Consider the following 24,139-nt stretch of genomic DNA (forward strand, 5'->3'; position numbering starts at 1 on the left):
AATTCTGTCTTCGTTTTCTTCACAATGTATTGCAGTATTGTTTTTATTTTTCACACTGTAGAAAATATCCGATTCAGTTAATATTTCTGTGGTTGCAGTTTCGGGATCAATGAAAAGAAAATCATTAATCAGTGCATCATCGTGACTTACGTGCTTCTCCAGGGTGCGTAGCGCTTTTAAAAAGTGCTTAAAGGTGCTAATTTTCGATTTTCGTTTCTTAAAAGCCCTTAAAGGTGCTTTTTTCATTGGGTGTTTTTAAAAAGTATACTTAATTTTCCCTTTTTCAAAATGAGATTTTTCCTGTTGATTTTCGCTTCGAATTATGCAAAAAGACACAGTTCACATTGTTCTATTCAACGTTTGCACAATTAATTCAACCCCAATCTATTTCGGCGCATTGTCAGTACGTAGCGTACGAAAACGCCATTCGTTTCACATGATTCAAAATTTCATGAATGTTGACAATTGTCAAAAACAATGCCAAAAGATTTTTTTTATTAAAAAATAATTAATGCAAGATAAAACCGTCGATTGTCAAAAAACTTTCCAACCCTGCCTAATTATGATATTTTTTAAAGTGCTTAAAATATTTTTTGAGTGCTTGAAAAGTGCTTATTTTTTGTTGAATAATTTGGCTACGTACCCTGTTCTCTCTGAGCTGTACCCACATTCTTTTAAAGGAATATCATCCTCTCGTCTTTCGCCCTGACTAAGAATCCAGCTTTAGCAAAACTGTTACGAATAGTACGGTCTGTAACATTATAGTTCCATGGATTTTAACTGCTTTCTCTAAAAGTTAAGTATCTGCAAAAATCAAATCAAGGTCATTTTTTCCCGTGAAATGCATTAACAAGTTTGAAGTATTCTAAAATATTTAGGGAAAGTGGATCTCAAAGAAAAGTTCGTTAAATAGAAAATTCCCTTCGCTATTTCGGATGTTATTTTACGAAGAAATTTCCAAAATGTTTTTAGTTCCTCGAAAAAGATAAAAATTCGCAAAATGGAACTTCGCTAAATATAAGTCCGACTATATATTATATAGCTTTTTTAGTAATTTTTACATTATATCAATCAGAAGTTATTAGGGCAATTCAGTTTCACATTTGAGTAATCACTTTTTGATGCGCTCTATCCACGACGATTCCGTTGTAAATTCATGTCCTTTTGCAATCGCCTTTTCACCAGTTACTTAACGCATTTCCAATTATTTATATGCTGTTTTACAAATTTTTGTATTTACATACGATGTATATGAATAATGTGTTACAAATGGTTAAAATAAGTTCGATGGTTAAAAAAAATTCTGTAAAAGTTTTAACAGAAATTTTCTGCATACAATCACGTAAAAATGAAAAGAAAAAATAATAATAAATAAAAAATTAACCTGTAACAAGTTTTATAAAATTCTTTAAACCAGTAGTATGCAATGTGTCAAGATTTTTGAAGCAGAATTTTGTATACGTTATATGTACACCAAAAGTTGTAAAGTAACAATGATGCATTTTGAAATATTCGTAAAAAAATAAATGCCTTAACGTCTATAATAAAGTTTGGCTCTTATTGAAAAATTAACATTTACTTTTTATAAATGTGATATTGAAATATATTTACTAAAATAAAATAAAAAAAAATTTTTGGAAAAAATTATCACCCTCCGGAACGTTATTAGTTCTTTTAACAATTTTTAAAAATTTTTTTTTACGTTTGTTAGAAAAGCGTATATGCTATAGAAAAAAATTTCTATTACATAGAATAAAATAAAACTTCACCATCCATTGAAATGTTGCAATTGTATTTTTAAATTATTTTAATAAATAATCTTAAAAAAACAAGTATTAATTCATTTGGATTATATTTATATGTCTTTTAATCCTGTAATTACATTGTCAATTAAACGTTGATGTTTGTTCTTATATAGAAATTCAGAGAAGCGAAAGGAAAAATCTCGAGATGCTGCTCGCTGTAGGCGCAGTAAAGAGTCTGAGATCTTCAATGATATGGCCAGCCACCTTCCTCTGGAGCAGAGTATTATCGCTGGATTGGATAAGGCATCCATTATGAGACTGACTGTTGGCTTCTTTAAAGTGAAAGAATTGTTAAAGATTTTAATCCGTGAGTTACATTCCCCAAGTTAGCGATCTTAACTTCAATGAGACAGTTTTCTTGCACAAATATTTCACAAGTCAGAAATATTTCAGTTTGGTTGTATTGATAGCATTCTTCTACCAAATTTACTTTTTAATGGTGTTATACCCCGTAGCAGAATAGCAGCGACATGGCGTCATTGTTGCAGAACGTTACCGAGTTCTTGCAGAAAGATTTTTCTTTTGTGAAGCAAAAAAATCAGAAATTTACACGTAATATTTGAATCATGTATTTAGATGATCACTTTGACGCGCTCAATTTACGCCGATAGTATCGTAAATCGATGTAATTTTTCGATAGAATTTTCGGTAGTTATTGATTTTCACTTGGAATATCCCGATATATTTCAAACAACATGAAAAATTCGAATCTTGCATTTAAGTATTTACTTTTTAAGGCAATGATTCTGTCGAATTTTTGGCAGTTATTGCTATAGATTTATCCATAGTTTTTAAATCCGATATTTTTTATACCTTATTATTTATTACAACAACCTAATCTTGAAACGAAACACGCGTTTGAGTAAACCCTTTTTTTTAGGAGATTCCGTCATTTCGCCGTCGATCTATTTTTTCAACAGATTTCATGAATTTCCTAAAGATTTATTTTAAAGCATGTTTTAAATTTGCTTTTTTCTAAATAAAATGTATAAATCATAACTTGTATTTATAAATTTAGTAAAAATCAAAATAATAATTGAAATAAATGTGTAATAAAATTAGGATAAAATTAAATATAAATAAAGATAGGAATTTGTCGATCTTTAGTACAATCTCCATGAACATCAGTATTATCTTTCTTAAAAATTCTTCAAAGTGAAAGATTGCCACTAATGCTGAAAAACAAAATCTTTCTGTATGCAAATTCTTCATTTATTCTTTAAAAATTATGTTCTATATCAACACTAGTTGTTGAAGGATATTTAAATGACAAAATTCAATTCAATATTTATACTAAATTATAAAGACAAATTTAATTCATAATCAAAATGTTCTTAAAATGAATAGTATCATTCAAAATTTTAATAAATAACTAAATAAAATAAAATATTAAAAAATCTTAAAAGTAAAATCTAAGAAAGATTTACCGCAACAGGAAGAACATTAACTCAATGATGATCCCAACATTTCAGTGGATAAACAATGAAAAAAATGTTCTTCTACAACAGGAAAATAGATTTAAAGAACTAAAAGTGCCTGATTTTTTTTTTTAAATTTCTGAGTTAATATTGATTTTTAAAATTTTTTAACAGAAATTTTGAATTTCTTTGTTTTTAATGAATTTACTTCAAACTAAAAGTCAACTCATTCAAAATATATGTTTATTTTGAAAAATAATAATCATTTTGTTGTTGCTACTTAGAATGAAATCTGCTATTACCAAATGTTTCATTCATTCATTAAAAAAAACAAGCAAACAAATTGTTGTTCTAGGACAAATTTAAGATGAGTTACTGAGTTTAAGATGAGAAAAGTGCTTAAAGGTGCTTATTTTTGATTTACATTTGTTAAAAGCCCTTAAAGGTGCCTTTTTTATTCGGGGTTTATAAAAAGTGCTTAATTTCTACCTGTTAAGGAGAGATTTTTTTTTGTCGATTGTCATTCTAAATTACAAAAAATTTATAAATATCACAATTTTCTCTGCAATATTTATCGGAAATTATTTATCATAGTTTATTATAATTATCATGATAAGTATTTGAAATTTTTTTAAAATTTTATTGATTTTATGTTTATAAATTAAGAACTTTAAACAATTGAAAAAAATAATTTTTATAATTGCACAGTTATAATTTTTATCAGTGCAAAATTTGATTCTAATTAGGAATTTTTTTGGAAAGTTATTAAAAATATTTTTTGAGTGCTTAAAACGTACTTAAAAGGTGCTTATTTTTTGTTGAAAAATCTGGCTATGCACCCTCTAATAGCCTCTGATGTGAGAATCAAAATTGCAGCAAACATGTTGTTTCGGCAAAAAGTAAAAATACTCGATAACTTTTAAACCCATTTACTGATTCCAATATTATTGATATTTTTGAAGTCAGTATAAAAAATTCTATAAGTGTACAAATTTTCATCAAAATCTGAGATGCCATGACTGGATGAATGACCCTTGCTGTTATGTGTGTTAAGATCTTAAGAGAACGGCATACCGCGGAAGAAAATTTCAAATCACAAATTCTCTTTGTCCTTCATTACTAATTTTAAAGAAAGAAAAAGTAAGTTTAAACAATTTCACACTTTTTCTCACATTTTCTTCACTTTAAATTTTAAATTAGTAATGAAAGAAAAATAAACTTCGCTAGGAAAATTTTCTTCCGATCGTCTTATGGGGTTCTCTTAAATGAATTTCTTCCGATCGTCGTATGGCGTTCTCTTAAAGGAATTTAAAGAAGTGTTCAAAACATTGAATGTTAATTCATATACTCTTACGTAGCGCACGGGAAGTCAAAATGTTCAAAAGATCCTCTCTATGCCACCGTTTTGAATGGTTTCTTGTTGATTCTCTCTGAAGATGGAGACATAGTTTACTTATCTGAAAATGTTGAAGAATTTATTGGAATCACTCAGGTAAGCTTTATCCTCCCTCAGCTTCTTTTTTTAAAAAAATATCATCATATTTAAAATATTTCAATCGGTAAAGATATTGATTGAATTTCTGATGCAATATATAGATGTCATAAATATTTTATTTTTCCAAAAGATAGGATTTTTTATCTACTGATTTAAGATTGTTTTTTTTTAAGAGGCCTCTGCCTTCTTAAATTTTAGGTTAAATTTTTGATTTCAGTTTTCTTGAAATTTTTCTGTACTTGACTAACTTTTGAAGACAAAGTATTGTTCAACAACACTATATCTTTCAAAAACCCTTTTTTATTAAATTCCACAATTTAACATAATTTTAATAAAATCATAATATTTTTAATTCTATAACTGATTTTTTTAAATTTTATTTTCTGATTTTCTTTATCAAAACTTATATTTTCCTGAAGCATGAATAACAAAATATTCAATTTCTATTGAGTTTTTCGCCTCATTTCCGATTATCAAATCACAGGAAATGGAATTGTTCTATAGAAAAATGATAATTTTTTGACTTTACGAATTTATTTATTTCTCTTCATTAGTTACTTATCAAGTAGTTCATTAATTATTTATTGATCAGAATAATTAAGTATAAAATCTCTTCATCAGCGATGAGTTAGTGGAAAAAGAAACTGTCAAAATATTAGCAATAAAATAGTTTATTTTTTAGTTAATGAAATACATCCTCATGTATATTTTATTCTTTGAAGATTACATCTTTCTACGAAATTTTTTCGTATTAAACTGCCTGCCAAATTAAAATATTTTAAAAAGCCATTTAACGAGCCATATAAAATCATTCTCTTAAGTAATGTATCTTGAATGCCAGCAATATGATACTTAAAAATGCTTGCTCATCTACATTACTAAAATGCAAAATTTTTTTCATTTTTATGAAATACTTTTGCCCGGATTCATACATACTCTGCTACATCTCATGAATATCAGCACTATTGTTCTTTTGTACTCAGTGGTATTATACTTTGTACTACTTCAGCAGTGTTGTACTCATTGATTAAATACATATTTTAATTTGGACTATGAATCAATGTGAAGCTGGGTACAACGAAGTAATAAAGTGTTTCCCCTTAAACCCATTTTAGTATATAAAAGTTTTTGTATCAAGGATAAATTAAACATTTCAGATACATTTTCAAATGTTAAATGCATTTTTCCATTGTCAATTTTATTAGTTATACTTTTAAGGTTTTCCCCCTTTAAAAAGAAGAGGGACAGCTTCAATATCTGAAAAATTAAGCAGTAATCTAGGCTCAGTTTTATTTTGTTTTTTTACATTAAAATTTTTTAATTGAGAATCTATTGTCTTGACAGTAATATTATATGTTTGTGAATTTCTATTAATTGCTCTTGTTTTCTTTTCAGTGTTTAGGTCATTAAAATTTTCATTTTCCGATACTATCATCTTTAATAGATGAATTACAAAGAATGCCAAAATTCGTTGAAACAAGTGCCGATATTTTTCACGAGGTCTTCAATCTAACCATCACCTGAAATATTTAATAAACCAAAAACTTTAATTAATTTAGATAATTTAAAATTTTAAATTACTTTTTTTTAACCTTTTCATTGAATTTAATACTAGGAATTTCTAAATTCTGGAAAATTTAAATTTTTTAATTCTATTTAAACGTGCTTTTTCAGTGGAAAAAACGATTTTATCCTACAATTTAAATTTAGTTACGGGAGTTGTTTTTATTGACTTAGCCATAGCTTCAATGTCTTTTAATGAAATTGTAATTTTTTTTAATAATAATAATAGATTTAAACACCATTATGTAAACCTAAGAAGAAAGTAATTATTTATATTCAAAAATTTCCTGATTTAATAAAATTGGTGGGAGCTACATCTTTAATAACAGTGTACTATAATGGATTTACCATTGTGCAGATTTTAGTTCAATAAATCAAAGCGAAACACCCCCCACAAATATTTGATAACTATTCACCATAGAGATCGGCATGTTGGAGTTCTGATAAGAGTGCATCCTCTTTGAGAGAAGAACTTTTTTTTTCAAGTTCATTTCTCATAATTTTTCTCACATAATCATCATTTAGATTTTTCGGGATTTTCGTAAGATATTTCTAAGAATTATTAACCATTACTGTCAGAAAATGATCTTTTAATTGAAATCTTAAATATTAATGGCTCTTTGTGAACCAATGATTTTCTACATCTTAAAATTAATAAAAAAATCTAATTCAAGCTTATAATTAAATATAGAAAAACACACAGGGGACTTTCTGTATTATATATGTATACTCTATATATGTATATTCTATATTATATATAATATGTATTCTATGTGTATATGTATATAATGTAATATGTATATATTGTATATGTATATAGTANTTTGACACGCTCAATTTACGCCGATAGTATCGTAAATCGATGTAATTTTTCGATAGAATTTTCGGTAGTTATTGATTTTCACTTGGAATATCCCGATATATTTCAAACAACATGAAAAATTCGAATCTTGCATTTAAGTATTTACTTTTTAAGGCAATGATTCTGTCGAATTTTTGGCAGTTATTGCTATTGATTTATCCATAGTTTTTAAATCCGATATTTTTTATACCTTATTATTTATTACAACAACCTAATCTTGAAACGAAACACGCATTTGAGTAACCCCTTTTTTGAGGAGATTCCGTCATTTCGTCGTCGATCTTTTTTCGGCAACGCGGATTTCATAATTTTTAATTAATTTTTTATTGTAATGATTATTTACAAAATGCGAGAACATCACCCATTATACAATCTAATTAAATTAAAAAATATTCAATTAGATTGTTCAATTAGAGAAAAATGAGAAGATTATTGTTCAATTAGAAGAAAATTTTTCAATTAGAAAAAAATTAAACTAGTTTTTTTGTTGTTTTTTTTTGTTAACACAGCACTTTTGTTATTTTAAATTAGTAAAATGCATGTTTGTTATTATTAAAAGTATCTTTCAGAAAGATATCAATGCATGCTAGAGAGTTTTGTCGCAGATAGTTCGCAAAAATTCTGCCATAGGAGTGTTATAAAAACAAACTATGTTTTTATAAAAATAAAATGCATAATACTATTATAAATATTATATTAAATTTTTAAAATATATATATATTACATAAATAACCCATCCAAAATAACTGCAGTCTATGGTACCTAAAATTATTTATTGTAATATCTTTTACTGTAAAAATTATGAATGTCAGAATAATGTAAACATATTTCATATGAACATATTTATCCACTTAGTTAATCATCATTTAGTAATTTACTATTCGCCGTAATTCATCATATGATTCATAAATGCTGATCTTCAGTGTCAGGGTGTTGGTAACTGAAAGTTCTTAAAAAACTCACTTAAAAAATTGTAAAAAAAAAAAAAAAAATGTCTTTAAAATCATCAGAAATAGCCTTAAAATGAAAAATAATTTCCTAAACATTTAATTTACCTCATATTTAAATTTGCTCTTTTTAAAAATAAAATATATAAATCATAACTTGTATTTATAAATTTAGTAAAAAACAAAATAATAATTGAAATAAATGTGTAATAAAATTAGGATAAAATTAAATATAAATAAATACTTGATGAAGATAGGAATTTATCAATCTTTAGTTACAATCTTCATGAACATCAGTATTATCTTTGTTAAAAATTCTTCAAAGTGAAAGATTGCCTCTAATGCTGAAGAGCAAATTCTTTATATATACAAATTCTTCATTTATTCTTTAAAAATCATGTTCTATATCAACACTAGTTGTTGAAGGATTTTTAAATGACAAGATTCAATTCAATATTTATGCTAATTTGTAAAGAAAAAATTAATTCACAATCAAAATGTTCTTAAAATTAAAAGTCTTATTAAAAATTCTAATAAATAACTAAATAAAATAAAATATTTAAAAAAAGAAAAAATATCTAAAAAGTAAAATCTGTAAAAATTTACCACAACAAAAAGAACATTAAATCAATGAGGAGTTAATTATATGAACATTTAATTTTATCCTGACATTAAATCAATATGGATAAACAATGGAATGGATAAACAATGGAAAAATATTCTTCTACAACAGGAAAATGGATTTAAAGAACTAAAAGTGCCTGATTTTTATTTAAAGTATTCGAGTTAATATTGCTTTTTTAAATTTTTTAACAGAAATTTTGAATATCTTTACTTTTAATGAATTTACTTCAAACTAAAAGTCAGCTAATTCAAAATATATGTTTATTTATTTTTTTAATCAAATGTTGGTATGCACGTTCAACTATCTTTGAATTGGTATCTTTGAAGGATAAATAGAATTTGCGACGAAAATTTCCGTCGCAAATTCTATTTATCCTTTATTATTAATTTAAACGAAAAAGAAATAATTTCAGACAAACCTAGAGTAAGTCATTAAGTTTCTGTTGCTGAAAAGAATACTTCAAATTATTATAATGCAAACAAATCATTGGAAGAGAATTTCACCACTGCGTAATCCTAAGTTCTCAGTGCATAATTTATTTTCATTTGTATATATTAAAATTTTCTTTTCAGTATTTGAAACTTCATGGCTTATTCAAGGTTTGTCTGAACTCACTTTTTCTATGCTACTACAAATTTTAAATTAGTAATGAAGGAAAATTTTCTTCCACTGTATCGTGTCCTCTTAAATGAATTTAAAGAAGTGTTAAAAACATTGAATATTAATTCATATACTCTTACATAGCACACGGGAAGTCAAAATGTTCAAAAGATCCTCTCTATGCCACCGTTTTGAATGGTTTCTTGTTGATTCTCTCCGAAGATGGAGACATAGTTTACTTATCTGAAAATGTTGAAGAATTTATTGGAATCACTCAGGTAAGTCCCCTTCAGCTTTTAACATTTCTTTTGAAATAATTATATTTAAAATATTTTAATCTGTAAAGATATTAATTGAATTTCTGATGGAATATATAAATGGCATTAATATTTTATTTTTTCCAAAAGATTGGTTTTTTTTTTTATCTACCTATCATTTTTAAGAGGCCTTTGCCTTCTTAAAATTTAGGTTAAATTTTTGATTTCAGTTTTCTTGAAATTTTTTTGTACTTGACTAACTTATGAAGATCCCCATGGCAGAAATATGGCTACTTGGCAACATTGTCCTAGAAGCGTTACAGAGTTTTTACAGAAAGGTTTTTCATTTAGGAAGGAAAATTTTTTGGTTTTCCTTACTGCATAATTTTTCAAAAAACGTTTTTTTTTTCTGCAGAATTTTTTTTAAAGATGTCTTTCTTGCTCATTAGAGAGGAAAGAGATAATTGTGATTTTTCTATTCTCATTTGGGATTTAAAAAAAAGTGGGTAATGACTGGCTTCAGCTAGTATTTCAAACTAATAATATAAAATAAAAAACTCAGAAATCACGAAAGTTTAAAAGATAGTTCACTCTAGAAATGAGTTTTATTTTTCAATTCTTTTTCTTTAAAGAGCACCATGTTTTCCACACACTTATTTGAGTATCTCTTTTTTTAAAGAGTCCTATTGCCATGATTTCGTCCATTGAATTCGCGTGATTGGATTTCGTCATATTTTTGGAGTTACTGCATGGATTTTATGTTTTTTAATTTATGTGCGAATTATAATTTATCATTGTTTAATTTATTTACGAATTTTAATTTTTTTAATGATTTACAAAATTTAAAAGAGTAAATAATTAGTGAATTTTTCTGCCTAGAAAATGCGAGAAAGCATCTATAATATTAAAATTAAAAAAATATAACTTTTACAGTTAAAATTTTTCATACATTTTTATTCTATACTTTCCTCTGTAAACACAGCGTTTCTGTTACTCTAAATTAGTAATAGTTATAATAAAAAGTATCTTAAAGAGGAATATTAATGCTAGGGAAGTTTGGCGCAGAAACCTGAAAATATTCTGCCACAGGGTTGAAGATAGAGTATTATTCAACTACAATATATCTTTCAAAAACTCAGTTTTATTAAATATCATAAGTAAACATAATTTTATTAAAATCATAGTATTTTTAATGCTATAACTGCTTTTTTTTACTTTATTTTCTGATTTCCTTCATCCTTATATTTTCCTGAAGCATGAATAACAAAATATTAAATTTCTATTGAGTATTTCCCTTCATTTCCAATAATCAAATTACGTGAAATAAAATCAATTGGTCTATAGAAAAAGGAAAAATTATATATTTTTGACTTTACGAATTTATTTATTCCTCTTTATTAGTCAAGTGGTCAATTAGTTTATTTATTGATCAGAATAATTAAGTATAAAATCTCTTAATCAGCTATGAGTTAGTGGAAAAAAACTGTCAAAATATTAGCAACAAAGTAGTTTATTTTTTTGAAGTACCGTAATAAAGGGAGTAATTGTTGTATCGGGTATCGTAGTAGCGAGAATTCTCTGTATATTATATATGTATATAATGTATATTTAGCAACATATGACTCTCTAAAAAGAAGCAAATTGTAAAATCTGTTGTCCCCCCCTTTTTTACTTTTTTTTTTATATAAAAGTTTAGAAGAAAAGTTCTTTTACATATTTTTGTTTCTATGATTATTATGAGATTGTTATTATATTTTTTTGTTATTATAAAAGTGTAAAGAAGCTTGTCACAAGAAAAACAAACTACTTTTTTAATACGAAAATTGTAATTATTATTAGAAATGTATAAATCAATGCTTTAATGTTAAATATTATATATTCTTACTGATTATGCAATTTCTGATATTGTGTGAGTTATGTAATTATTTATCACATTAATTTTGCCTATAGAAAGAACTGAGAAGTTGTCCAGCCTTAATTGACCTCTATTATCAGAACTATATTTATCCAATATGTTAAAAAAGGGCAAGAACCAAATTTATCTTATATTTACATACCAAAAGCACAAACCTTTGTAACTTTACTGCCTTATATGCTGAGGACATAAATAAGTTAAAATTGTCTGTTGTTGAATGCTATTTAAATATTTGAAGTTGACAGGTGAAGAAATCTTTCTCAGAAAGTTTTCTTTAAATTAAGAAAGTTTCTGAATTAGTTAACATGGTTATTACCATATATGGCAACGTTACTTTTAAAAAGTAACGAGTAAAAGTACAAGTATTTTTAAGAAAAGTAACGAGTAAAAAGTAAAAATTTCTTTTTTTAAAAAGTAACGAGTAAAAAGTACAAGTAAAAGTACAAGTACCAAACAAAAAAAGTAACGATTTAAAAGTACATTTCTAGGAAATCGAAAATTCAAAGTAACCTAAAATTTATTGAATAATATTCTTATGTTCTTTAATGCTTTTGCAAAATTTTTGTTATTTATTTAATTATTTTTAATTTTGAAAGTTATGGGCATTAATTTATTTTTGAATTCGGAAGAATATTATAATNGAATTAGGTAAAAGTACGTACTTTTTACTTGTTCCGGCGGTACAAGTAACGAAAGTAAAAGTACTGCTATATATGGTTATTACTAACTTAATTCTTTTATGACTTGTAGCAAATATGATAAGAAGCATGACTAGACAGGGTTTTACAGTTGTCCTGATTATCTTGATAAAAAATATTTTGACCTTATTTATCCTCATTTATAGCTTTTTGTGCTGATAGTCTTGATTTTTGGTTATGTTCAAAACAACCCATTTTCTACGAATACAAATTCAAATTTAAAAAGAAAATAATAATTTGAAGAATCAAAAGAACTAATTATATACACAGTTAAGGCATATAGTTTTACCCTCAGGTTTCATTGTTCAATCCTTTTCTGGAAATTTATTTTTTCATTCAATGAAAACTGAACTCAATTAACAATTTTAACTAATTTTTATGGTTATAAATTCAGCTCCATTTGCTTATTTATTATTTTTAGTAATAACAAATCTTGTAGGGTGAACTTATGTAGTTTCACAATTATTGATTTATCTCTTTGATGTAATTTTAAAAATGGTAGATTCTAATCATATTATAGAAATTTTTAACGCTGTATTTAGGGACCATTCACCAAGCATGCTTGTACAAAGATGTTTAGTTGCATATTCATTGTGTTTTGATACCCTTCTTCGAAATCAGTTTATTAAGGGATCTCAATTACCAATTTTATATATTGGTATGAGAGAAACATTTTCCATGCATTGATTTGAAGCTATGAGTTGTTCAGCATTGATAAAATTAAACTGTACATTTTTGTTAAGATAAAAAAAGTAATTCTGAAATTAAAAATAATTTATTATTGTTTTGAGATAAAATTAGCTTTTGTTATATTTAAGTTGAGCAAATGATATTTTTTTGAATTTGTTGTTTGCAAAAGTAGTCTGTTCTGTTAAAAACCTTGATTTTTTTTGAAAATTTTGTCCTGTTTTTTTTTCTTTGACCTACTATGAAGCCTGGATTAAATATAATTTCATGTTTTTTTATTGTATATATGGTATTGATACTTTAAGAAATTATTTGATATTATATAATTTCTTAAAATAAAATAACTTGCAAAAACCAACAATGTATGCACATTTTTTTTATTTAAACAAATTTATTTAATATCAAATTTGTGGGGCAAATTGTAGTTCATTCTGTATGTAATATAATTTTTTAAGGTGAGGGATATTTGTTTTTGAAAACTTATGTATGATAAAAAATGCATGATTTTATTTTGTAACGTGCAAGAATTATGTAAGTAACATGGTATATCGATCTAAAAAAAGAAATGATAAAAAAAACTTTGAAAAAAACTAGTTTATCTAGTTTAAAACTAGTTTATAATTAGTTCTAATATATATTATGAGTTGATCACCTATATAAATTGATCGCTAGAACATTGCATAACAAGTGGTTAACCTTTGCTAGTTTCAAAATGAATTTAAAAAAAAGTTATATAATAGTGTAATACTTTGCAATAGTCTTTAAAAAAAAATTTGCTTATAAATTTCTTGAGCAACGATTTGTAAACTTATTGACTATTTGAATTTATTCAAATGTTGGGTCCTTTTACTATTTCTATCATAAAAAATTAAATTGTAAATAATTTGTGAAAATTTTTTAGGCTCCTAAACAATTTATTTTGTGTACTTTTGAATAAACTATATTGTAATTGTGTGCAAAAATTATTTGATTCTTGTAAATAGTTTGAGTTATGGCATGATATACAAAATTTACCTAAAGAGGTTTAAACTTTTGAATGCTCTTGCCACCATTCTTTACTGCATTGCAGCTACCCTCCTTTTCTTAAAAATCAAAATTCAAATTCATTGAGTTTATTATTCAGGAGAAAAGAATTTAGTGCTCTATTTTGTAACTTAAAATATTATCTTTTGCACTTATTAATTAACATATTTATTGTCCATTGCTCAAATCTTTTAGATTGCACCATGATTAGTATCTCAAATTCTGATCTAGTTATTTTACTGTAATATCCAACTGCATGACGAAAATGTGTCATTTGTATATTACAGTAATGAATTTATCATCAAAAAAGCAAATGCTAGACAAATATTTCTAAATGTTTTTTTAAAAAAAATTTACATTAACTTCTCTGGGTGCTTAGTGTTTTTAAAAAGTGCTTAAAGGTGCTTATTTTTGATTTACATTTTTATAAGCCCTTGAAAGTGCTTTTTTTATTCGGGATTTGTAAAAAGTGCTTTATTTTCTATCTTTTAAAAAAAGGTTTTTTCTTTACTGTGTCGATTGTCGTTCTAAATTACAAAAAATTCATGATTTTTCAAAATTTTTCTGCAATTTTTATTAGAAACAAGCTATTTTATCATGATTACGTGAAGTTGGTGAAAATGTTTTTGAATTTTGTTGATTTTATGTTCATAAATTAAGAACTTTGAACAATAGAATTTTTTTTATTTTTTATTACACCATAGATCCTAATTATGATTTTTTTTTGGAAAATGATTAAAATATTTTTTGAGTGGATAAGAAGTACTTAAAGGTTGCTTATTTTTTGTTGAAAAATCTGGCTACGCACCCTGCTTCAGGGTAAATTAGAAGGAATTGTTTTGTAGATTGTCAGTATGACTCCTATATTTAAAATCTGACTTGGTGTTAGGAGGTTACTTTCTTTTTTTTTCCTCACAATTTTGTTAAGTGACTATTTTCTTGTTGCCTTTTTATTTCTTAATTGTGTATTGTTATCTAAAGACACATGTAATTTTTAAATTTAAAACTCTTTGTATTTTTATTAGGTGGAAATGCTGGGCCACAGCCTATTTGAATTTTCACACCCATGTGACCATGACGAAATAAAGTCTCTGCTTTCTTCTAAGAGTGTTCTCAAAGATAAAACTGCAGATGAAGAGAATGAAACGATATCATTATTTGTACGAATGAAATCCTCACTGAAGCCTAAAGGAAAGACGATGAACTTGAAATCTGCCACCTATCAAGTATTTATTTCTTTTTTATAATACCTCTCTATTGTGTGGGAAAACACACACTTAAGCAAAAATAATGAATGCTTACCTTTGTTTTGCGCATATTCACTTGTGCTGTCTTCACTTATTCTGCAATACTGCACAAATATTGTGTTTCCTTTCTCTCTCACAGCACACCTTGATAGCCCAAATTCACTTACCACATGGACTCAAACTCAAAAAATATTTATTTTTCTCTATAAACATGGAAGGCACCAAAGATCTCAGATCTCTATTGTGTTCAAACTGCAGCTTGATAGTAGTACAACACAGAACTCACTCGTTTTTTCTCTATAATCTAGTTACAAAAAACATAGCTGGCATTACTCAGAACATACTGAATGACCTACTCTATAAGTTGAAGTATTAACTCTTTTCACTATGTGAAAAAAATAATTTTAAACAAGCTATTAGCGCATTTGAAGTTCTATTATATTTCTAAGTGGCTAAGACTTTGTGGATAAGAAAACAAATACCGTAATGTAAATGTTATGATATTCCTTTATGATGATTTATATATTTTATTTGAATCATAATTTTCAATTGGCTTGTTCCAATCGGCTACCTGTGCAAATAATATTTTTGTCAAGAAAGGGATTTAAAAACTTTAACTTAACTTTAACTTTTTTGGCGACACAGAAAGTCCCTTTCCTAATGATTTAATTTCTTCTCAAAACTCCCTTCTTTGAACAAAATCTATGAACTGCTTTTCTGCTTCTTTCTTTTCAGCCAAGGGCAATGACCCAATCATTTTCTCTCTTAGATTCCCGCAGTTAAGTAAGAACCTGTGAACAAAACTGAAGTTTCTAATTTATTTGAGGGAAAAATTTTCAATTAGTTTAGCAATACAATTATCATTATCGATTATCACGAATTAAGAAGTGTCCGGCTGCGGTTTTAGTTCAGATAAATATTAAAATGAGTTATTACAAATTGTCTCTTTGTATAAAGTTGATTTAAATCTTGTTTTCAAAAAGGGTGGACCATTCTACTAGAGGACCTTCGATAGAAGTTTTTTAAGACCACGCGACTAATCAACAGGATTATCTTCTCAAGGCACGTGTTGCCATTGAAAGTGCCTTGTCAGTTCTTCAATTTTCTTCTCTCTCTATTTGCAACAAATTCCTTGATTAGATGTGGTGATTGTTGTACCCAAGCCAAAATGATGCTAAAATCTGACCACAAGTGGATATGTCAAGCTTTAAACATTTGACAACCTTTGTTATGAGTTCGGACAGCAGCGCAGCAGCATTCAGTTCCAGCTTAGGAATTGAAATTGTCTTCAAGGGTTAAACTCTGGATTTCCTACAAAGGAGGTTAGTAGCACGTTCTCCATTCGATGTGAAGCACCTTAAATGGATGGCTGCTCCCTATGCTTTTTCACTTGCATCGGCAAATTCATGAAGCTCTACAACCTTTACTTTTTCCATAAGAACAAATCTGTTGATGTCTAAGTCATTCACTTTATGAAGTGATTCTAGAAACTGGTTCCATTCTCGAGCTTTTTTATTGGAAGTGAATCATTCCAATCTATCTTTAGAAGCCAAAAAGCCAGGATGAAAATCTTTACCCTTGCCCAAGGGGGCGAGAAATGTTTGCAATAACTGATGAAACAGTTCTCTTCGTATATTTAACAGGATTGTTGACTGTCATTTTGAAGGCAAAACAATCAACTTCCTGTTACCGTACAAGTCCAAGGGCTTTTACTTCTCTTGAAGGATCGGACAAATAGTCACTATTGACAGAGTTTTGATCCAGAAATTGAGGGTTATTAGAGCACCATTAGTGTAGCTTCATACCGCAACGAGCGAGCATTTGAGTAAGTTGGTCTTGCAATTCTTTTGTAGTATCCATTGTCTCTGATCTAGACACACAATCATCTACGTAGAAGTCTGACATGATGACAGGTGCTGTTACTTGGAAATTTTTCACCCATGCGAATTGAGAATTACTTTTCTCTCTCATTGGCATTTTAACCTTATAACGCGCTGTATCCATTCTTATATGATTTTTGACAAATGTTTCTTGCATATTTTTCTTCGTTTCCTTGACTACCAATTGCCTCATCAACTGTCTCAATTTTCCAAATTTTTTATAATGTTTCAATAAGATTTTTGATTTTTTTTTAAAGAGCCTACAATAAATTCGATTTTCAGCCATTCGCATTTCAATCGCCCCACTAATTATATATCCAAATTCCAAATCTTGTAATATTATTTTTTGTTCGGAAAGATGTATTCGATTAGGTTTCATAATTTCGAAAAAGAGTTCTACCCCAACAATAGGTCAATTTTTCCAGACTTAGTAAATTTTCCAGACTTAGTCCGCTGAGTAAATATTTTGTGGCCAATTAATATGGGAAACATCAATTAAATTAAATGGGATGACATCAGTGATTTTTGGAACAATAAGAAGTTCTTAAGATCTAAAAAAAACTAAAATTATAATTTAAAATGCAGTGAAACCTTTTGGTAGTGACCACTCTCTGTTCAGCAAAATGGTTGTTGATGGAAGTTGGTCATTCTTAGAGGTTACATTAATTGACTTCAAAATTTTATCTAAGGCACATGATTTTTCACAAATAATTTACATTTTATTCAGTGTCATTTTCTTGCTACAGAAATGCCACTTCTGTTGGCGTCGTGAAAAGGTGTATTGATGAATAAAATTTAGCATCTATAAAAATTATCGTAACTGATATAATTATGAGTAAAAACAAATTTGCCAATTATGAATGGTTAAGCTATTTTAAATAATTAAACAATTATGTTTTTTGTTTATGTACTTTGCTTTTAATTTCATATCATAAAAATTAATTAGCTTTAAAAGATGAGAAGAGGTTTGTTTGTTTGATATGCTTGTTTTTTCTTTTCTAATTTCTAACTTTCCTTTTCTAATTTGACTTTCAAATATCGAAGTAAATCGATGATAACATCATCCTTAGTGCCCTCTGACTGCAACATGAGGTTGTCTCGTGAACAAGAGCTTTCTAAATAAGTCTCACACAAATGTTTTGAATACATTTTTAATCTACTTACTTGTTTTGTTAAATTTTTTGTTCTGATATTTTCTCGTGTTTCCTTATTTGACCTCATTTGGTGCAGATGTTTGCCCGGTCGCTGGAAGAGGTTTTAATGACAAGACCTGACTTCTTTTTTTTGTTGATGAAAGTTAATAAATTGTCTAATTCTGGTACTTCAGTATTTTCTAAAGAAAGCTCAAATTATTTTGGAGTTTCACGACCTAATTTTTTCAAAACAATATTTAAAACAACATCAGAGAAATTGTTTCGTTCAAACTTTACATTTTTTTAAAGCTCTCAATTTTTTTATTTATGTTAATAACAAGTTTTCTTTGATAGTTAGGTGATTCATTAAACAGTTTTTCGATTTCAAGTATTGATTGAATGTGGTTATCAAAAATAATTTGTTTATTTTCATATCTCTCTTCCAATGCTGAGAATAAAGATATTAATGTATTAATTTCTGTTTCCAAAAGTATTGCTGCTCCTTAAGCGAAACACGAAGATAATGTAATTTTTTCATTATCTAATAAATTATTGCTTCCAATAACACTATTAAATTGATTATTGAATGTTGCACATAATTCTACATAATTTCCTGGAAATGTTGGTATTAAGGAATACAATAATTAATGTAATTTGGCATGCAAAATTGTTAATCATTAGTATTAAGAAAGGTATCATTAGTAGGAAAAAGGAGAAAGAAAATTAGTCCAGAAACTGATGAAACAAAAATAGGAAAGTGGAAAAGGGATGATGAAGTCATGATGTTTACTATTTCATCAGCGATGGAGCTTTCACAAGTTATGCTATTTGAAAGTTGTTCTTTGTCAAAGAAGATTCATGAAAAGCTGGATTCCACTTTGAAACTAAAATTCGATTTCAGTAAAATTTTGCTTGATAAATTGCACCAAATTAAAATGTAATGTAATGAAACTGTAACTCGGTTGCTAATGTTGTAACGTTGCTAAAGTTGTAGCTAAAGTTGTAAATCTTGAACAACTCATAAAAGATGCTGGCGAAAGCATTAGTGGTGCAACTATAATTACCAAAATGTTAGGAACACCACCATCAAAATATATGAATTTTAGACAAGCCTGCTTATCTGTTGATGATAACAAACAAAACTTATCAAATCAGACTGCAAGATTGATTTATGAAGAAATCTTCTGTGCTGCAATCTGAACAAACAAATTCAGCTTTTCGTGCTTACAATCATACAAAATTTGAACATAAAAATAATAAATATTCGAGTCATCAAAGAAAGGAAAACATGGTTAAAAACCAAACCAGAAACATGAGCAAATCTAAAATAACTTGCTACTCATTTTGAAAGAAAAGCCACTTTGACCTGGAATGACGTTCCAAGCCTTGTGAAACCCATAATGATGTTCCATAAAAAAGCATAAGTGCTTTTAGCAGGGAAGTTGGTGAAGAAGAAACAGTTCTAAGAAATGATAAACAGTGGATTCTGGACAGCGGTGGGTCAGCTTCTATGACCTTTAGTCTTATAATTATTTTGAAAGTTTCACAGAACTGAAAAGGAATGAAATCAAAAGTCCTGGCAACAATTTAGAATTACCAATTAAAGGGAGAGGAAATATAAAAATGCTAAAGCTGATTCACAGAGACTCGCAAGAAAGCTATGATGTATTTTATGTTCCAGGTCTGAAGAAAAATTTTCTCTCCGAAGGTGCGGTTGCAAGCAAAGGAATTAAGTTAATAAAATTAAAACAAATTAATCTGATATCTACAGTTGTGAAGAAGAGTTCTGCATACAAGAAGCTCATTCACATTCTTCAAACAACTTATTTCAGATACTACTTAAAACGATAATGCCCCCAAAAAGCTAATGCAGCCTCCATTGACAGCATTAAATTATGGCATGAGAGAACAGGCCACATCAATCTCAACGCTCTAATAGTTCTAAGTAAAAGAGGAATTATTGAGAGAATAAAATTTTTATTATGTGATAAATTTCTTTGTGAGGGTTGTCAATATGGCAAACAACATAGACTATCCTTTAGTCATAGAGAAAACAAAGTTAGCAAACCTGGTGAGCTAATCCACAGTGACTTGTGTGGTCCAATGTCAGCAACATGAGTTCAAGTTATTTTATAATTTTTAAAGATTATTTGAGTGAATATCTTTTTGTTGCATTTTTAACACATAACTGTGATGCCTAAGCTAATTTCAAAAACATTGATTCTCTGTGTGAAAATAAATAGTCTACAAAAGTAAAAGCATTGAGAACTGATAATAAAATGGAATATATAAATCTTGATTTTAAGATTTCTTTCAAGAAAAAGGCATTGTACTTGATACCACATTTTCTTTCAGTCCTAAACAAAATGAAAGAGCTGATACAAACATAAGAACAATAATGGAAAATCCTGGATCAATAATAAAAAATTATCATTGTTTTAAAGGTGAAGCAGTTAACATGAATGTGTATCACATGCTGCATATATCATTGTTATCACATGCTGCATTCACACTCGCTCCTTCTTTGTTAGCAATTTTTGCCCGTTCTTAAAATACACAAAACATAAAATAAAAGTGTACTAAATCAGTAAACCAACATGTAACTGATTCTATGCATTGTATAAACAATATATTTCTACATTAAAACGAATAGGAATGAATTGGGAGCACGCTAAAACGTTGTATAATTGCAAACATCATATGAAGAATCATCATATAAACGATGCTCCACTCTACTTTCTCTTCAGAGTCATGATAGCTGGACTATATTGTTGTTAGATAATCGGATTCCGGTGCAGAGGAGCCGGGGTTCGATCCTCGACTCCTCTGAAACCCACAGAGTACATGTGATATATATGTAAAATTTGTGCAATCCGAAGTCCTGAGCATCATCTTGGATACAGAGAAAATTTCCTTTCTCTTGAGATCTATGTCTAAATTGAGGATGTGGCTTCACAAATGAGTTGTGCTTTCATCTGTCTGTGTTTTTCTCAGCTAAGACAGGATGTATTTCCCCCCTTTCAATGCTCTCTTGTCAAATGAATCTTCCTGACTTAATTCGCAAAAGGCCAGCTTTGCTTTTCTAAGTGTCATTTGAAGCCACAACTTTGTCTCTAGTTGATTCATTATTACTTAAATATGAACCATTTTGAGTAAACTCTTTTTATTCAAAAATAGTATTTGTATTTTATGAACTGATTAGATTTTCTTTTTCAGGTGATACATTATATGGGGCACAAATTTGATAAGCCTAGTAGCACGCCAGCCTGTCCTGCTTTTTATCTGATGTTTATTGGAAAAACAATTCCGCATCCATCTCAAATAGATGTTCCTTTAGATAAACAAATCTTCATCAGTCGTCACAGTCTGGATATGAAGTTTACGCACATTGATGAGAAGTATGTTAATTGTCATGAGTTATTTTAAAAATATGTCTTTTTTAATAGTATGAAATCTTACTTTTATTCTATATGTTTATCTTGAATCAAATTTGAAACAAATTTATTGAGTTTGGTTTGCTTTAAAGATTGAAATGTTAATCTGATAAATGGAGCTGCTGTTTATAAAAATATGCTATACTAATCTCCTACTATAAAATTTTTTATTATGAAATTTTACATAATTTAAGTTCAGAATTTTTTAAAATTTAATTTAATTTATTTCTTTAGATCTAAAAAACAATTTATTAATAACTTGTTAAACTGAAAAATGAAGAAATAACCACTTAAATTTTACTTAATTTAAACTCAGAATTTTTTTCATTTTATTTAATTGATTTCTTTAGATCTAAAAAGCAATTTATTAATAACTTTTGAAACAGGAAAATGAAGAAATAACCATTGGAATGGAAACTTTCAGACCTAAAATTTTGGAGAAATTATTTTTTTTATGCTAAAGCTATTTCTCAGATCATATTAGGTAAACTCTTTTGAACGTGTTTTGCTTTCTAATGAAATATTTCATAGAAAGATGAGGATCTAGGCTTCACCCGAATAAGGACTTTATTATATAAATGATAGAGGGGTGATTGTGTTCTGGGTGTACTCTGGAATACCGGGGTTTTCATATCATCCTCCCAGGTCCAAAAATTTGGAGCCTGACAAAGGATTGTTCTGGGAATATCACGGAATTCTGCACACGGAATTTCTTTTAGTTCTCATTCATTAAAATGTTAATAAACTATCTTTGCTGCCACTGGAAAAATATTTTCTGAATCTGTGGAAAACCCATTGTAGAATTCTTACTAAAACTGCACCAATTAATATAATACCAGTTGTATACATTGCTGTCAATAGTACACAATAATTAAGCATCATCCGTGAATGGCGATTTTCTACGGTTTTCCTAGACAAAGTTTTTATTAACCTTCTCTCCTTTAACTCCCTCAACCTCAATATTAATGAAGCATTAGTGTGAGTGATAATATGGCAATTTTTTATTGCTTCACAAAATGAATAAATATCTTTTCTCCATTATTTTTGCTATTTAGTACATAAGTTTTTATGTCAATTAATATATTACCAACATTAATTAATCATTGCCGTCATTGATAGTATTACTATTTCTTATGGTTCTTCTAGTATCTTAACTCCATTAATTTTGCTTTCAAGTACACAGCTTATTTCTTTTATTTCAATATGCATATATATTACCTAAATTAATTAAGTATCATTGTCGTCAATAATAATGTTGCGATTTTTTACATTTCACCTAAACACATAAATGCAACATTCTCATTAGTTTTGCTTTTAAACACATAAATACTTTTTTCTATTCAAATACCGTTGTTTTTAAATAAATAGTTTTTTAGAAAAACGTTTCAAAAGAAATATAAATAAGAAATGTGTGGTATCAGATAACTTTAAAAGTATAAATATGGTGACGTAAACCTTGTGTGTTATCACATAATGTTGTTCATTGAACTTATGTGACATAGCGAATGTAAAATAATTTAAATGCGTGCAATGAACTATTTTATTTATCCAATAGAGTTGTAAGCTAGAAATTATCACTGATGTTGTTCTTAAAATATGTCAGAAACTGAATTGTCTATAGTTAAATTTAAAACAATGACTAAAGCTTAACTTATCAGAAAATTCCTTATCGTTTTTTGCTTATTCCATTTGAACTGTTTGTCCTAGAATGTTCTAATGATCTTCCTCGTGCTTCTAACTATCTGTATGCCAAGAATCAGCAATTTTGGATGGATGGTTTAGGAGTCTATAAAGAATACACCCACACACAGACATTCTTTTATATATATATTATCTGAATGTTTTGTGTTACTTAGAATGTTTTTTGTTATTTTAATACTCTCCCTAATTACTTTATATTTTTAATAACTATTTACTTTAAAATGGATTTGCATTTTTCTCATACATTTTATTGATCTATTAGTCATGTAATTATTTGTACTTGGCTCTCTTTTTTTCCCAATGTGATGAATTAAATTTACTTGCAACAAATTTGTAGACCTAAGCTGTTAGTGTAGAAGATAAAAATGCATTTTGATTGCAAATTTTATAATTACTAATCAAATTTCAAAATAAGAATCATTGGTTGTAAAAACCATATTTATAAACCACATGTACAAACCATGTAAATCTTTAAAATATATTATTTGTAGTTTTGTTTTAACTGTCACATATTAAGTTAAAAATTTTTTTTAAAAATCGTACAATTCAATAATCAGATTTTCGATCTTGAATTTAAAATGCTTGGTTTTAGTAAACTATTCAGAGTCTCGGAATAGTGAATTATGTTATCCTTAACCATCATCAATTTAATTGTAAGTAAATAGATAAAAATTTATATTTTTTCTTAATTACTTTTTTCTGTATTAAGCAAACGAATTCAGCCTTTTCAATAATAAAAAGGGAATATAAATTAGAAAACAGAATATAAAATATTTATTATTAAGAAGTATTGGGATTTTATGAAAGCATCATATTAATAATTATGCTATTTAAATTTGTTTCTACAAA

The 24,139-nt window shown here is 27.5% G+C and overlaps 1 protein-coding gene across 2 annotated transcripts in view; it reads left to right on the forward strand.

Moving 5' to 3' along the window:
• LOC107445617 (HIF-1 transcription factor component sima) overlaps positions 1 to 24,139 on the forward strand; it is a gene marked incomplete at its 3' end in the record, with an annotated part of 147,741 nt that overhangs the window by 27,656 nt on the left and 95,946 nt on the right. The window contains 4 exon segments of one of the 2 annotated variants that reach the window (XM_071182872.1): positions 1,919 to 2,112; positions 4,582 to 4,715; positions 14,921 to 15,121; positions 21,372 to 21,553. In XM_071182872.1, the coding sequence (XP_071038973.1) occupies positions 1,919 to 2,112; positions 4,582 to 4,715; positions 14,921 to 15,121; positions 21,372 to 21,553 (711 nt within the window). 2 annotated transcript variants of the gene reach the window in all.

This window comes from Parasteatoda tepidariorum, chromosome 6, assembly GCF_043381705.1.
Source record: "Parasteatoda tepidariorum isolate YZ-2023 chromosome 6, CAS_Ptep_4.0, whole genome shotgun sequence".
NCBI lineage: Eukaryota > Metazoa > Arthropoda > Arachnida > Araneae > Theridiidae > Parasteatoda > Parasteatoda tepidariorum.